The 16,717-nt window shown below is 42.9% G+C and overlaps 1 protein-coding gene across 1 annotated transcript in view; it reads right to left on the bottom strand.

Moving 5' to 3' along the window:
- Window positions 1-16,717, bottom strand: part of ABCB1 (ATP binding cassette subfamily B member 1) — a gene marked incomplete in the record, with an annotated part of 88,374 nt that overhangs the window by 2,358 nt on the left and 69,299 nt on the right. The window contains 4 exon segments of the mRNA XM_034760378.1: window positions 507-653; window positions 2,873-3,079; window positions 8,307-8,504; window positions 9,562-9,718. Coding sequence (XP_034616269.1) covers window positions 507-653; window positions 2,873-3,079; window positions 8,307-8,504; window positions 9,562-9,718 — 709 coding nt within the window.

Consider the following 16,717-nt stretch of genomic DNA (forward strand, 5'->3'; position numbering starts at 1 on the left):
CACTCTAGCTATTCTTCTATAGGGGAGAAGAGTTGGGGATGAATCTCTAGGGCCCAGCTGTATGATTGGAGGAGAGTTGTGTGCTGATCAGAGTGTTGCTGTAGATGGGGTCTCTGTTGCAGAAAGCCTGCCCTAACTGGAGTGAGGGCCTAGACATGCCAGAGTCCCTGGGGAGAGGGAGATTTAGCCAAGTGTGTTTACCGGGGAGAAAGAAGAAGAAGGGGGATCTAGCCTTTTGCATTCTTCTGACATCAGTGGGCAATAGAAAAGTAATTGAAGACAGTTTCGTAGTAAGATATTTGGATTTGGGTAATCTAGATTTAGACAGTTGCTGTCATTTATACAATGAGATAATGCCTCAGTATATATGCATCTCATTTGTAGAAAAGTTCTAGATTTCCAGACTTTGGACTTTTACAGGCATTTATGGAAATCAAAGTGGTAATCACAATTGTTGTATTAACAGCCATGGTTTTAGATTCCCCCTGCGTACAAAAACAAGATACCTTTTCACTTTCTGTATCTAGAGCAGATGTGGCTTCGTCCAGTAGCAGAACTTGAGGATGACGTACAAGAGCTCGAGCAATAGCAATACGCTGCTTCTGACCACCCGACAGCTGAGTTCCTTTGTCTCCCACACGGGTATTATATTTCTAAATACAATAAACACAAGTTTAGAAGGTGCATCCAACCAGCAATTTAGCCTGGGTTTGGACTTAAATCACAGAGTCCAATAAAGCATGTGCTTTCTACTCTTGGCTATTTTATTTCAGCAGTTCTTTGAAAGCAGATGACCATAATTATTGAAGGCCAAAAACATCTGTCCATCTTAGGTGCTTATATGACCTCCATTACATACTACCTGAACATCCCAATCTTTAATGTATTTATCCTCACAATACTCCTGTGAGGTAGGAAAGTGTATTATTCCCATTTTACAGATGGGAACTGAGAGGCTCACACAGGAGTCTGTGGCAAGTCAAGGAATTGAACTACCCCTTTATTGTCTCCCAAGTCCTAGGCTAGCATCCTAATCACTGGACCATCTTTCCCCTCGTGAGTTCACTTTGAAGGGAAAATCATAACTTAAAAAAGAGAATGTTATGGTTTTAATCTAAATTATGTACATATCTAATTGACAGTCACATCTGACTTGGGGCATCCAAAAATGTTAGTTTTTAAAATACGCATTCAGTTTACTAATGAACTGATTGGTGCTCCCTCAAAGCCTGCACTAGCTTTTGTTTGTTACACTGTAAGGATTGCATATGATTTGTTGGATGATTCAGTCTGGCAATGTTCTCAGCTCCTACCTGAACCTTTAACAAAAATAATTTCTACCAAGTGTTTTAGATAACAAGGGGCTAACAAAACAAACAAACAAAATATTTTAAGTATCCGGGGGTAGCCGTGTTAGTCTGTATTTACAAAACCAACAAGGAGTCTGGTGGCACCTTAAAGACTAACAGATTTATTTGGGCATAAGCTTTCGTGGGTAAAAACCTCACTTCTTCAGATGCATAGAGTGAAAGTTACAGATGCAGGCATTATATACTGACACATGGAGAGCAGGGAGTTACTTCGCAAGTGGAGACCCAGTGTTGACAGGGTCAATTCAATCAGGGTGGATGTAGTCCACTCCCAATAATAGATGAGGAGGTGTCAATTCCAGGAGAGGAAAAGCTGCTTCTGTAATGAGCCAGTCACTCCCAGTCCCTATTCAAGCCCAGATTAATGGTGTTAAATTTCCAAATGAATTTTAGTTCTGCTGTAGGCAGAGTAGGCAACGAGGTTTGTTACAGGGATTGGTTCCTGGGTTGGTGTTTCTGTGGTGTGGTGTGTAGTTGCTGGTGAGTATTTGCTTCAGGTTGGGGGGTTGTCTGTAAGCGAGGACTGGCCTGCCTCCCAAGGTCTGTGAGAGTGAGGGAACATTTTCCAGGATAGGTTGTAGATCGTGCCTACTCTGTCCCCATATCTACTCTGGCGACACCATCAGAGGACCCAACCACATCAGCCACACCATCAAGGGCTCATTCACCTGCACATCCACTAATGTTATATATGCCATCATGTGCCAGCAATGCCCCTCTGCCATGTACATTGGCCAAACTGGACAGTCCCTCCGCAAAAGAATAAATGGACACAAATCGGACATCAGGAATGGTAACATACATAAGCCAGTAAGTGAACACTTCAATCTCCCTGGTCATTCTATTACAGATTTAAAAGTCACTATCATTGAACAAAAAAACTTCAGAAATAGACTTCAAAGAAAAACAGCAGAACTAAAATTCATTTGGAAATTTAACACCATTAATCTGGGCTTGAATAGGGACTGGGAGTGACTGGCCTCATTACAGAAGCAGCTTTTCCTCTCCTGGAATTGACACCTCCTCATCTATTATTGGGAGTGGACTACATCCACCCTGATTGAATTGGCCCTGCCAACACTGGTTCTCCACTTGCGAAGTAACTCCCTGCTCTCCATGTGTCAGTATATAATGCCTGCATCTGTAACTTTCACTCTATGCATCTGAAGAAGTGAGGTTTTTACCCACGAAAGCTTATGCCCAAATAAATCTGTTAGTCTTTAAAATATTTTAAACAATCTTTAATTAAAAGCATTTATCTCTCTCAATTAATCAGGTTTCACATGCTTGTTTTCATAAACCTAGTTCTCCACTGGCCTATGGAGTCTTCCAGAAAAAATGTTGTAGAGAAGACTCGAATTTCTAATGTAATAAGGCATGGAAAAAACAAATCCTTTTAGGTTCCTTTACATCCCAGAGGAGCATAAAAGGGCATAACTCCTTTTTATTTTTCTTTGTAAGTCACCCTTCGTTTTGAGTAAGAAACAAAAGGTTTAACTTACATTTGGCAGAGAGTCAATGAAGGAATGTATGTTGGCTGCTCTTGCTGCATTTACAATCTCTTCAGATGACACCTCTCTACTGTTATCTCCATATGCAATATTCTCAGCAATACTGCAGTCAAACAGGATTGGCTCTTGTGAGACAATACCAATCTGAGCTCTAAGCCATTGGATATTTAATGCCTTTGCATTTTGGCCATCCAGCAGCTAAAAAGAAAGAATACTTAAATGTCAGAGATAGGAAAGCTTTGGCTTACACGAAAAATGTTACATTAACTTTTCCATTCTGTATAGCTAATATCAACAATTCTTTGCAAAATACTTTATACAATGATTTTGGTGGCTTCAGTTTATTCGTAAGGAAATCTCAAAGGAGATAATTCAAGCTTCCAATCCCAGTTCCTTAGACTAGCTTTCTAACCTTGAGTCTTATTCCTTCTAATGTTGTAAATATTTATAAAAAATAAATAAAGTGATACACAAAGCAAACAATGCAGAATTGAGTAAAATCACACTTTTAGGTCTTGTCTACAAGGCAATGTTTTACAGGTATAAGTTAAGTTCTGAATTTAAACTGCTACAATTATACTGGTATAACTGGCAAGACTTTCCCATGTAGTCAAGCTCTTAGATTGTGTGTGTTTTGGGGCTGGATGCTTTATAAAAAATAGCCAGTCTGAAGACATTTCCCTTCAAACACAGGATTATAATCATCCTTGTAAGATATAGGCATTGATACCTGGAAAGATACTGGAACAAATTATGTAACTATCAATTTGTAAGCACCTAGAGCAGTAGTGGGCAACCAGGCAGCCCATCAGGGTAATCTGCTGGCGGGCCACCAGACAGTTTGTTTACATTTGCACAGCTGCCCGAAGCTCCCAGTGGCTGCAGTTTGCAGCAGAGGCAGAACAAAAGGGGACCCTGCTACATGGTTACAGCGCAAATTTCATTCAGATGCATGTTTTAATGGATCCGGTATTACTGCAATATTAGCCTGATAAGAGACTGAGACGAGTTACTCAACGTGGGGGGATCTTCTGAATCAATATGCCCACCATCTAAGACTCCAACTGGCTTGCCACTTTCCATTTTTCAGATCCCTACATCAGCTATATCACTGCTTGCTTTGGGGTCAGATCCAGAATTGGTGGTTGAGCCGAATACAAGTCTCATAACAGAGACGCAAGTATTTCCTATGCAAAGTCTTCCTCCTCAAAGTAATACTCGTGGATATCCTATGTATCAAGCTGGTGATATGATAGGAGGTTGGGAAACTGACAAGACTGGCCTATGCCTCCTTGTATGCCTTGGCCATATTAGCCAACTCCTATTTATGAATACCATAACAGAAAATCTGTCTTTCTGGTTGGATCATCTTCAGTCAGAACACTCAGATCCTAGAGCTAGGGAACATTCCTCTTCTTTGGCACTGGATATCCTCTTGGAAGAGGAATATCAGGAAGGATCTCCACAGGATGAATTCCAAGACTTCATGGAACCAGAAAGTGATTCATCTGATCTCAATGTGGGAGTAACACCAGCATCATCTCCTTCAGGCGATGCAATTCACTTTCACAAATTAGTGGACAGAATGGCATCCACTTTAAAATTACCTTAGGTGGCTTTGAAGGAGGCTGCACATACAGTTTTTGACATTCTGGGTCTGGGTCTATAGTTTTATTGCCCATGTAGAAGGGCTCTGGCATCAGCAAAAATTCCTTTTGTCTCTAATCCAGCATCATGCCAACCAATTTCAAAAAAGGCTGACAAGTTCTACCAAATTCCACCTGAGAAATTCTCTTGTTCTAGCAGCAATGCTTCAAAAACCTAGGTCAGGTCTTCAACACTCTACTCCTTATGATAAAGAAGGAAAAAGTTGAACTCTCTTAGGAGAAAATTGTTTTCTTCTGCTTCCTTCAACATGCAAATGGCAAACTGTCAAGCAGTGATGGCCAGGTATTAGTTTCAACTGAGGGAGAACATGTCAATCTTCACCAAACATCTCTGAGAGATTCAGAAAAAGTTATCAGCTTTCATCAAAGAGAGTCAAAATGTGACCAGTAATGCCTTTAGGGCATCATTTGATGTATCTGACACCACTCTGAGATCTGTGGCATTGGCAATACTCTACGTAGGCATTCATGGTTATGATCTTCTTCTCTTCCTATGGAAATGAGATCTACAGTATAGGACTTACCCTTTGAAGGGGGTGGACTATATAGTACAAAAACTGATGAGATATTGAAGATAGAGCCTTGCTCCTAAGCTAGATCTCTGGGGCTACTAAGGGAGAACACCTAAACCTGTGTTCAGATATCATAGGCAATATGTTTTACCTTCTTCCTCTTCATCTTAATTTAATCAAAGGAGACAGCCATACTATCACAATAGCAGCAACTACAACAAGCATCCTCTCAATCACAGGAAAGGAAGAAATCCTACAAATCCCAGATAACGACAAAGAATTCCTCGGCCACATCCTCCCTGCAAAATGTCAAGCCAAAGGTTTGACATGATAATCAAGAGCTTTGAACCAATTTCAGAAAATCCTATCTGTATTTTTGGAGACCATCTATCCCAATTTTATGATGTATGGACAACTATCACATCAGACAGGTGGGTTTTCGACACAGTAAAGGAAAGTTATACTGTCCAATTCAAAGCCCTTCCTCCATGCAAACTCCTGCCTCTTCCTTCTCAGGGCCGTCCATCTGGCTCTCAAAGCATTTCTTCTGCAGATACAGGATGTAATAATTCAGGTGACTATGGATGACATGTCCACAGTATATTATCTGAACAAACAAGGAGGAACTTGATTGTCGCCACTAGGCAACAAGGCAATAAAGCTTTGGGACTGGTGCATCCTATACAACATTTACCCAATTGCTTTGCATATTGCGGAAGAACAGTGAGATCATGGATTGTCTGGACAGGGACTCCTCACAGATGCATGATGGTCTGTAAAAGACGCAGTTATTCCAAACTTTTTCAGGCTTTGGGGGTTTCCAGACATAGATTTGTTTGCCACCAGATTCAATACAAAATGTCCCTCTTTTGGCTCAAGAAAGTCTATCGTTGATGGATGCATTTTTCTTACATTGGGGAATGGTGTTGATGGATGCATTTCTCCTATTGCCTCTAATCCTCAAAGTTTTTTTTTTTTTTTTAAAGAAAATAAAACAGATTTGGCCAGGATAATTTTAATTGCTCCAGCCAGGCTGTGGCAACAATGACACATGGAGTTACTCCATTTATCCAATGGCAAATACAAGATGCTCCTGCTATCAACAGACTTACTGTCCAGAGAGGGGAGGGTTTGTACCCAGATCATCAGTCATTACATCCAACAGCGTGGGCAATAGGACTTCCACAGATTCAGGAAGATCATGCTCTGTTGAGGTGCAGCAAGTTCTTATTAATGCTTGAAAAAGCATCTACCAGGAGAAGTTACAAATGGAAAAGATTTGTTATCTGGCAACTGATAGGGATGTTGACCCAGTCTCAGTTTCCATACAACTTGTTTTGGAATATTTGTACTTAAAAACCGGGGTGGGGGAGGTTGTCTTTCTCCTCCATTAAAGTCCATTTAGCAGCAACAGCAGCATTCCATACTCATGCTAATGGAAAATCCATCTTCTCGCACAAGTTGGTGAAACGTTGTTTAAGAGGCGTATTGAATTTCTATCCCCCAGTATGGGAGTTGGCCCCTCCATGGAATTGAAACTTAGTTTTAACACAACTTATGTCCCTCCCATTTGAACCTCAAATGAGCTGTTCTTTTATTCATCTTTCTAGACAGACAGCTTGTATAGTAACCTTCACGTCTGCTAGAAGAATTAACGAGTTACATGCATTGATGGCAGAACCCTGTTATACTACTTTTCAAAAAGATAAAGTGTTTTTTGAGCACACCCTAAATTCTTTCAGAGTGATTTCAGAGTTTCATGTTAATCAAAGTATTAATTTACCTGTATTTCCCCCCCTAAATCTCATACAAGTAAAGGGGAATCTAGAGTACACTCCTTGGATATGATAAGAACAGTCTTATATTACTTGGAGAGAATGTATTTAACTCATATGCTGGTACTTTTAAGGGTTGGGACATTTCAGCACTTTGTCCAGATGGGTCAGACAGTGTATTGAAGTGTTATAATGGAGCCTCACTTTCTCCTCCTGTTCTGCATTCTACTAGAGCGGTTGCTACAACTGCAGCATTCACTAAACATATTCCTTTTATTGAGATATGCAAGGCTGGTATGTGGAATTCAGTTCACACTTTTACAAGACATTATGCTTTGGATGTGGCAACAAAGTCTGGTGCACAATTTGGCAGAGCAATGCGCCAACTGCTGTTTAATTAGGACTCCACTCCCTCCTTCCAGTTTACAGTACTGCTTGCCAAACTATCCCCAGAGCAGGAATATGCAGAGGACACTTGAAGAGGAAATGAAGGTTATTTACTTGTAACCGGAGTTCTTCAAGATAGATTCTACATATTCACACTCCCCACCAACCTTTCCCACTTCTGTAGATTCCTACTTTTAGGATTAATCAGTATTTTGCTTTAGTATTTGAAGGGAACTGAGGCAGCAACAGGTGACACTCCCCTTTTCATAACCATGCTCGCAGGACACACTGAAACACTAAGGGCAAGGGAAAGAGGGGTGGGGTGCCCTAACTGTCACTGTTACTAGAAGGTTCCACCATCCTGGCTGCATCCAGTCAGAGCATCCCAAAACTGGGAATATGCAGAGTCCATCTCGAAGAACTCTGGTAACAAGTAAGTAACCTTCATTTGGTATGTCATAAAAATTGATATGAACGTGCTTTTTAAACGTTAATTATGTAATGGGGAGGTTTTATATGCACTTTACACACATTTCAAACCTAGATTATTGTAAGCATTTAGGAAATATTCATCACTATGATGTCTGGATGCACCTTAAATTGCATAAATTTGGTCTTTAACGTTAAAAATAAGGAGCAAAGGTCTCATACTTCTCTGCTGCTCATAGTTTTAAGATACAGGAGGGAGGGGCATTTATATTAGTACAATATATAAAAGTGTATCTGCATCTAGTACATTTTATAGTTTTATAATAATTAGCCATCATAGGGCCCGATCCAAATCCCATTGAATTAGGAAGAAGTCTTTCCACTGACTTCAGTATGTTCTGAATCAGGCCCATGTAGCAATTTTCATCCATGAATCACTTCCCTTAATTCAAAATGACAGGAGAAGTGTGGAAAATTTTGCATTCTGCCTATCTTCACTATGGTTATACACAGAACCCTAAAAATCCACTAGTGCCTCCATTTAATCTTCACAAAGGATAAAAAAAATCAAAAGTACCTATTAAATTTTATTATATTAACAAGAATAATATAGGTAAATTATCATTTAACCAGGTTCTCACAAGGAATCACTTACCAGTTCTCCATTAAGAGGATCATAGAATCTCTCAAGCAATTGAACAACAGTGCTCTTTCCACAGCCACTGCTGCCTACAAGCGCCAGTGTCTGTCCTTTTTCTACATTAATATTCAAACCTTGAAGCACTTGGACATCTGGTCGAGTTGGATAGTTAAACATCACTTCTTTGAATGCTATGTTGCCACCAAATATATCCTATAATTGAAATGGTAACATCTGATCAATTTTTAGGAGAATTCGGACAGATCATAAAACAATGCACAGAGAACTAGAACCATCCTGTTCCTATTGATTTCAATGGGAGTTTTGCCATTAACTTCAATACAGCCAGGATCTGGTCCTTTTTGTGACGTTTCAAAAATTAACACAAGGTGTAAATTTATTTTGAAGACAGAGATTCTGCTAGTTCTGCTTCACACCAGTTTTAACATAAGGCCAAATTTTCAAAAATAATGGTAATTTTGCGTCGCCAGCTTCGTCTAATGCTTTCTGTAAATCAAGCCCCTTTGAGAGTCTCAAGTTAAGCACCGTATAACAATAGCCACTTCTGATATTCTTGGCCAGTGTACCAAAGCAATCCTGCTTTAGAGTTTTTTTTTTCAAATTAAATTACTGTACAATTATCATTACCATATATGCACCCAAATGCTCACTGTCAAACTTATGATTCCTGGTAAGTGTTAACAGCATTTTCTTAGACTGTTGTTATTATTTTAAAAATTAGAAGTGTTAGTCAGATGGTAAGTTCCTTGGAGCAAAGTCCTGCCATCTTTATTTGTGTGCAATACCACAATAAAAATAATATACTGAACTGCTATCATCCTGTCTGCCTCTTTGAGTGATGCCCACCTAGATTCACCTACTTCTTAGCTCCTATAGTACACTAATATTTATTATTAGCATCTTGCATATAAATTGAATCCCAAAACATTTTACAATGTTAATGTAGGGCCTGATTATATTGCCAAGGTCCATGCATGGATATGCTCCTCCTGCAGAGAAGAGGAATTGGCTGCTTCTGCAGCATTGTTCCCATTTTCACTGGACCTTGCAGAGGGCTCTCCACAAAGAAATGCAAGGAAGGAGCAGGCAGAAGCAGAATTTGGCCCTCATAGTTTTTGGATGAAACACAATGCTAATGGTCCCAAGGATCAGTTAATCTAAACACTTAGCTTGTGAGTGGGGAAAGAAAACCTCAGTGTTACATTAGTTAGTGTAGGTGACATTGTCCATAACACAATGATCAACTTACAGGCTTCAGTCCTTCATCACTGTAACTGTCTATTAAGGGGGCTCTTTCAAACAGCATGAACAGGTGTGCTGCTGACATCTTGGCTTTGGCATAGTCTGGAGTAAATGAACTGGCCTGTCCTAGTGCCATTGCACCAAATACAATAGCTGAAAATACCCTGCGAGAACAAGACAAGAGAGAAAATAAAACATATCAAATAATGAGGTTGTGGAGGAAGGGGTGTAAACTATTGGGAAGGGGATGGCTAGAGTTAAAAATAATAATAGTTGTTAACTATCATTGTAATGAGTAGTCTTGTACCATGAGTAAATGTATCCACTTTTAATAAAGTGAGAAAAAAGCTTCTGTTCCAACCTCAGTGTTTCCTTTATTTATTAATACAATTGCTAACTTTTGGCAGGATCCCAAATTTTAGCAGCAGGGAGGCAGGTAAGGACTTACGTGAGATTCTGGATATTGGGAAGAAGGCAAAAGGAGCATCTGCAGAAACAGCTAAAACATGGATTGCTACATATGGGTGAGGGAGTACGATGGGGCTAAGCTAGAGTGACCCCGCCCCACCACCATGCTGCCCCTGGATCTAAAACTGTGCAGGGGAGAGAGTCTCTCTCTCTCTCTCTCTGCAGGGAGGAACCAATCAGAGATTCCAGCCAGTAGGAGCAGCTGAAGTAGCTTTGACTGGACTTTCTCTGCTCTGTGCTGATTGGCTGTCTGCTCCAACCCTTGTCCTCCCTCACAGTCTCTTCACCTCAGCTTCACTCCAAACTTCCCCGATTTGCCCATTTCTCCCCTACTCGGCCTCTCTCATGTGCTCTCTCTTCAATGCCCCAGCTTCCTTCACTTTAATTTCCATTTAACTGATTGCCTCCTAATTCACCCTTTCCCCTCCCAACCTGCAAAAAATTGTGAAATTCACATGACATTGCTGCCATTACAGTGTTCAGATGCTTGTGTGTTCTACCTCTTCCCCCACCCTCTGTGTCTTATCTATTTAAACTAAGCTCTTTAGGGCAAGGACTGTCTGCTACTGTGTCCATACAGTGCCTAGAAGAATGGGGCCTCATTCTTGGTTGGCCCTTAGGCATTACCATAATAAATTTGATTAATAATTAAAAATTAATAATTGGTGCTATTTGGCGTATCTGAGTATGTAAGAGGGATTAACTTTCAACAGTGGTTAGCCAATTATCCCAGCCACAAGTACAGTTGTACAGGGATGTTTTGGAAACATGTAATTGTAAATTATATCCGAATTCAACAATGTAGTAACCACAAGAAGGCTATTCATTATCTTACTTAAAAAAGGTATCTTGGGTAGGTCAAAAAAGACAACATATTAATTGTAATCCACCTCCAGGGGTAAAATGCTGGTCCCGCTGCCATAACTGGCAAACCTCCCATTGGATTTCACCCAATAGATGTGGATTCAATTAAGGGCTCTACCACAGATCTCTTGTGTGACTTGGCAAGTGTGATGGGGCGTCCACCCCACAGTGGCCTGTGAGGGGTTAATGGATCCCTAGGGAGGCTGTTTGAAAAGCAGCCAATAGGAGCTATGAGGCACAGACAATCAGGGCCTGGCAGGCCCATATAAGAAGAGCTGCAGGGCAGAGGAGGGTCAGTTGTTACCTGGAGCTCAATGAGGGAGGACTGGCTGCCGTGCAGGTGGAAGAAAGCTAGCACTCTGGACAGAGCAGTGCTGGGCAGGAACAGAGGAGTGAGAGAGAGCTCCTGGCTGACTGGCATATTGAAGCCCTGAGATAAGGGTGAAGAGGTGCTGGGGTTGTGGGGAAGTTGCCCAGGGAAATGTACTGAGAGGTTGGAGGGGATGCAGTGGGGCCGGGACCTGGAGTAATGGGCAGGCCCAGGTTCCTCCATCACCCATGCCATTGAGGAAGTGGCTGGAAAGTTGGACTGCAATACTGGCCCCCAGAAGGAGGGAGTGCAAAGTATGCCATGGCTGGAGGGCCGTGTTCTGAAGAGGATGCCACATTTTTTAGAGTGACCAGGGTCCAGGAGGAGAAGTGATGGTGGGTGAGACACCACTGGGAGTCGGCGTACCGACCTGTAGAGCTGAGCTGCAAGATTACCAGCAGGAGGTGCTAGCATGGTGAATCCCACCCTGTCACACATGGTAGAGAATGCAGGCACATGGTCGCCTCTGAGGGGAGGGGACTGAGTGAGAGACTAAGATAATGTTGGACAGCCACCCCTGATACAAGGGAAGTGGGAAAGGCTATAGCAGAGACACTTAGGTCAAAGGAGCTGCATGTGTGGAGGCCTTTTTGGTGGAAGGCAGGTGTACCTTCCCAGGCTGGACTTCAGAGTTGCTGCTTCCACTGAAGGGGGTTGATGAGTAACCAAGGGAGATCCAGGCCCTAATGAGCCAGATCCTGGAGAACCAGCAGCAACAGTGGAAGGCACAGAGACACTTGCACGAATGCCTGAGGCAGTTGATGGAAGAGCAGCGTTATTTGCTCAAGATCCTCCAGGAGGGGAGCAGGGGCCAGAGGGCCTGGGGCAAGAAGCGAGGCCCCAGGTCAGGAGGCCAGAAGCCCGAGCAGAACAGTCTTACACTTGTGGGTGGAGGGGACACTTTAAGAGAGATTGCCCCTACTGGGATAGGAGAGAGAGAAGCCTTATGCAGAGAGTGGGAAAGAGTGACAGCCCGGGAGATTCCTACCTGTGAAGCAAACAGGGAGGGGATGGGCATGTTGGGCCTCTGGGCAACAGAGGTACCTGCAGAGGGAGTGCCCATACTGGAGTGGTAAGGTCAAGGCTAGCCCAGAGGAAGGGCCTGAGCAATGGAAGGACCATGGGAGGCCTCTGACCAAAGGGAAGCAAAGGATTTCTTATCTGTGCCATGAGGAGGGCCGTATCAGAAGGTATTACCCCCTTAGGAGAAGGCAGGATAGAAAAAGGGTGCCTGGGAACCAGGTGAGACACTTTATGGAATTTGCGGGACACTTTAGGATATTATGAATACCAATATTATAAAATTGTAATAGATTATGCCACATATACTGTGTAAAGTATCTACACAAATATTGTAATTTGCCAGGTATGATAATCTCATTTATGTGTTTGTATCACCTTTGTATTGTAAAAAGCAACAGAGGGTCCTGTGGCACCTTTAAGACTAACAGAAGTATTGGGAGCATAAGCTTTCGTGGGTAAGAACCTCACTTCTTCAGATGCAAGTCGCTCCCAATACTTCTGTTAGTCTTAAAGATGCCACAGGACCCTTTGTTGCTTTTTACAGATTCAGACTAACACGGCTACTCCTCTGATACTTTGTATTGTAAGTTATATGTATGGTATGTCTGTAGTTCCAAACTTGTGCTGTGCATCTGGGTGACACACCCAGACAGATTGGCATTAGCACTGCCTAGCCTGTTTGACAGCCCATCAAGGGACATGGGCTATATAACTGACCCATTGAGAGAAGACAAGGGATACACCTTATGACTCAGCAAGGCATGTAGGCGCATGCCTATGGAGAGAACTCTAAGGCTTCCAGATCATGTGCTGGGCAGCTTGTGTTTGGAACAAAGGAAACCAAGCTGCATGGCAAAAGACTATAAAAGGCAGCTGCATCTTCTCCATTTTGTCTTCAGTCCTGCTTCTTGTCTTCATTCCTGCTTATTAGCTCTGGAGTAACCTTTCTACAAACAAAGCTCTGAACAAAGGACTGAATGACCCATCCAAGCTGTGGATGTATTCCAGTGGGACTTTCGAGCCAGCAAACTCACCAGTACTACTAGGAAACTGATGGACTTTGAAGTCTTTGTATGTATGTGACTGTTTTACCATTTAACATCTCTCTTCTTGTTCTTTCTTTTTTCTTTATAATAAACCTTTAGTTTTAGACACTAAAGGATTGGCTAGCAGTGTGGTATTTTGGGTAAGATCCAAACCCATACTGACCTGATAACGTGGCTGACCCTTTGGGATCAGAAGAACATTTTGTATATGTGAGCAGAGTTGTTTAAATAACTTCTCACTGCACTGGACCTAGGTGCTGATTGGGAGCCAGAGAATTGGAATGCAATTAAGGGGGCTGTGTGATTTCTTGTTTTGCTTCTTGATAACCAGTGTAGGGAATCAGAAGCACAGTTGGTGACAGGTTGGGGAGTTTGACTTCAGTGTTACTCCCAAGCCTGGTGGGTATCTGCTCTCCCTTTTGCAGCAAGTCCTGACCTTGGCATTTCCAGTAAGGGCTGCCCTAGGCACTGTGGGTCACACCAGGCTAGGTCAGGTGGTGGTGATGACTGGGCATGGAGCAATCTCCCATGCCCAGCAGGAGGTGCTAGGTAGATGGTGGATAAGATGACTGGAACGGAGAGGACCCAGACAGACAAGGGAACCCACACTTAAGCAGGACAAGCTGTGGTAGGGACTCAGACCTTGGGAGAAATGGTGCTGGGAGAGCCTGCAGAGCCAGGGCTAGGTGTTATGGGAGAAACTGAAAGCCACCAAGCAGGCCTTGCGGATAGCACAAAATAATGCAGAGGTGCAGAGGGAAATTCAGAGATATGGAGCAGAATGGCAAGTTGCTCCTCCTGGTAGAAAACCTGAGGCAGGAGAGGCATGTCCTGCAGGCACAGCTGTGGGGGAAGCAGGGAAGGTAATTCCCCTGCCCAGGGCAGTTGGTCTTAAGGGGGAGGGTGTCTGATGGGGCATTCCCCCCCCACACACACACTGGCCTTTAAGGGGTTAATGAAGCCCTAGGGAGGCTGTGTGAAAAGCAGCCAATGGGAGGGGGGCGCTATGAGGGGCAGTCAATCAGAAAATATAAGAAAAGCTGCAGGGCAGAGCAGGGTCAGTTGCTCCCTGGAGCTCAAGGAGGGAGAACTGACTGTTTTTCAGGTGGAAGAAAGCTAGAACCCTGGACAGAGAAGTGCTGGGCAGGGACAGGGGAGTGAGAGAGAGCTCCTGGCTGACTGCTAAATCTGGCATGCAGAGGCTCTGAGGTAAGGGTGAAGAAGGTGCTGGGGAAGTAGCCCAGGGAAATGTACCGAGCAGTTGGAGGGGACACAGCACGTGGCTGCCATCTACAGTGTCCCTGGGCCAGGACCTGGAGGAGTGGGCAGGCCTGGGTCCCCCGCCCCTGATCACTGAGGAAGTGGCTGGACAGTTGGATTGCAGTACTGGCCCCCGGAAAGGGGGAGCGCAGAGTATGGCACAGCCAGAAGGCTGTGTCCTGAAAAGGATGCTGTGGTCCTTGGATCAACACGAGTCCAGGAGGAGAAGTGACAGTGGGCGAGACACCACTGGGAGTTGGTGTACCGATCTGCAAGATGACCAGCAGGAGACAGTAGTGTGGTGGTGAGTCCCACCCTGTCACACCAAGTCACTCAGACCCTGATCTTGCATGTAGGTATGCACTGCAGCAACCAAGAGCAGGCACTTGCAGAATCAACACCACATGAGCTCTCAGTGCCCCATTTGTAAAATAGGGATACAATAATACTTTTCCTCACATGCCTTTTTTGTCTTTCTATTTTGACTACAAACTCTCTGATTGAGACTCTAGCTAGCCATGTATAGCATTTAGCACAATAGGGCTCCAATCTCATTTGGGGCCTGTAGGCACTTCACTAACAGACATCAGAAAGGCTGACTATTGAAGCCAAAATTATAACATGTTAAGTATTAGGGCTGGTCTACACTAGGAGGAGGGGTCGATGTAAGATACGCAACTTCAGCTACAGGAATAGCGTAACTGAAGTCGACGTATCTTATTTCGACTTACCTCTGGTCCTCACGGCGCGGGATCGACGGCCGCGGCTCCCCCGTCAACTCCGCTACCGCTGCTTGCCCTGGTGGAGTTCTGGAGTCGACGGGAGTGTGTTCGGGGATCGATATATTGGGTCTAGATGAGACGTGATACATTGATCCCCGATAGATCAATTACTACCTGCTGAATCAGACGTACCTTTAGCCATAATTCAAAATACTCCCTCCACTATTTCTATTTAGTCCTTCCTTAAAAGCCAGTACACAACATTTGAGACAAGGCACATTGAAAGCTATACCAATGTCTACCAGCATTTCATATATAATTAAATGAAGGCCCTAGTTGACATGCTTATTAGGAACATTGCGACTTGGAAAGATAACAGAAGTTATCAATCCTAATTCAAGATGAAGGCCAGTGCTGCAGGTCAGCATGTAGACAAACAATGGTCTATGTATTATTGTTCTTCTAGTCCTCCTGGTTTTACCTTCATAAGGTTATTATCCCCCATATATAAAACACCTTCCCCTGTATGGACAAAAAAGAAATTGCAAAAAGACACTTACAGAAACACACTTTTAAAGTCCATGTATCCATTTACCACTAGATAGGCACCAAACCGAAAACATGCAGCATGGGTAAAATACATAATTGCTTGTGTAAGGCCAAAAGTAAATCCAAAGATATGTGCCTTCTTCACAGAATTTCTGTAACAAAGAACAAGTATTGTCAGATAACATATACATAACTGTATTTTACTTTTAGTATTTATTCCTGAGAAGATGCTAAGAGCCCTTCACTTCCATTGACTTCAGCAGGAATTGCAAGTGCTCAGTACTTTGGGATGAGGTCATTCCCCAACCTCCTGCAGGACTGGGTCCTAAAACAACAGTATTCTTGTATGTTTTAGGATCCCATGTGCCTGCAAGAATAAATCAAAAGATGGGGTTAGGGGAAGAAATCACTATAGCTGTGATCCCAAACACATCTGACAGGAGCAATTGTTGTCCTACCCTATAGAGTCTGAAACCTATTGTGTTAAAATTATTTTACAATCTGTGGTATGATTACAAGTTTCAAGGCTTTAATTAAACAACATATTTTTGAAATTGTACAAAAAAAGAAATTATTAACAAGTCCTAATTCTGCAGGGAGCAAAACTAATCCCAGTAGAGCAATATACTCTTCTTTCAGAGTAACAGCCGTGTTAGTCTGTATCCGCAAAAAGAAGAACAGGAGTACTTGTGGCACCTTAGAGACTAACAAATTTATTAGAGCATAAGCTTTCGTGGACTACAGCCCACTTCTTCGGATGCATATAGAATGGAACATATAATGAGGAGATATATATACACACATACAGAGAGCATAAACAGGTGGGAGTTGTCTTACCAACTCTGAGAGGCCAATTAATTA

This window comes from Trachemys scripta, chromosome 2 (assembly GCF_013100865.1).
Source record: "Trachemys scripta elegans isolate TJP31775 chromosome 2, CAS_Tse_1.0, whole genome shotgun sequence".
Lineage (NCBI taxonomy): Eukaryota > Metazoa > Chordata > Testudines > Emydidae > Trachemys > Trachemys scripta.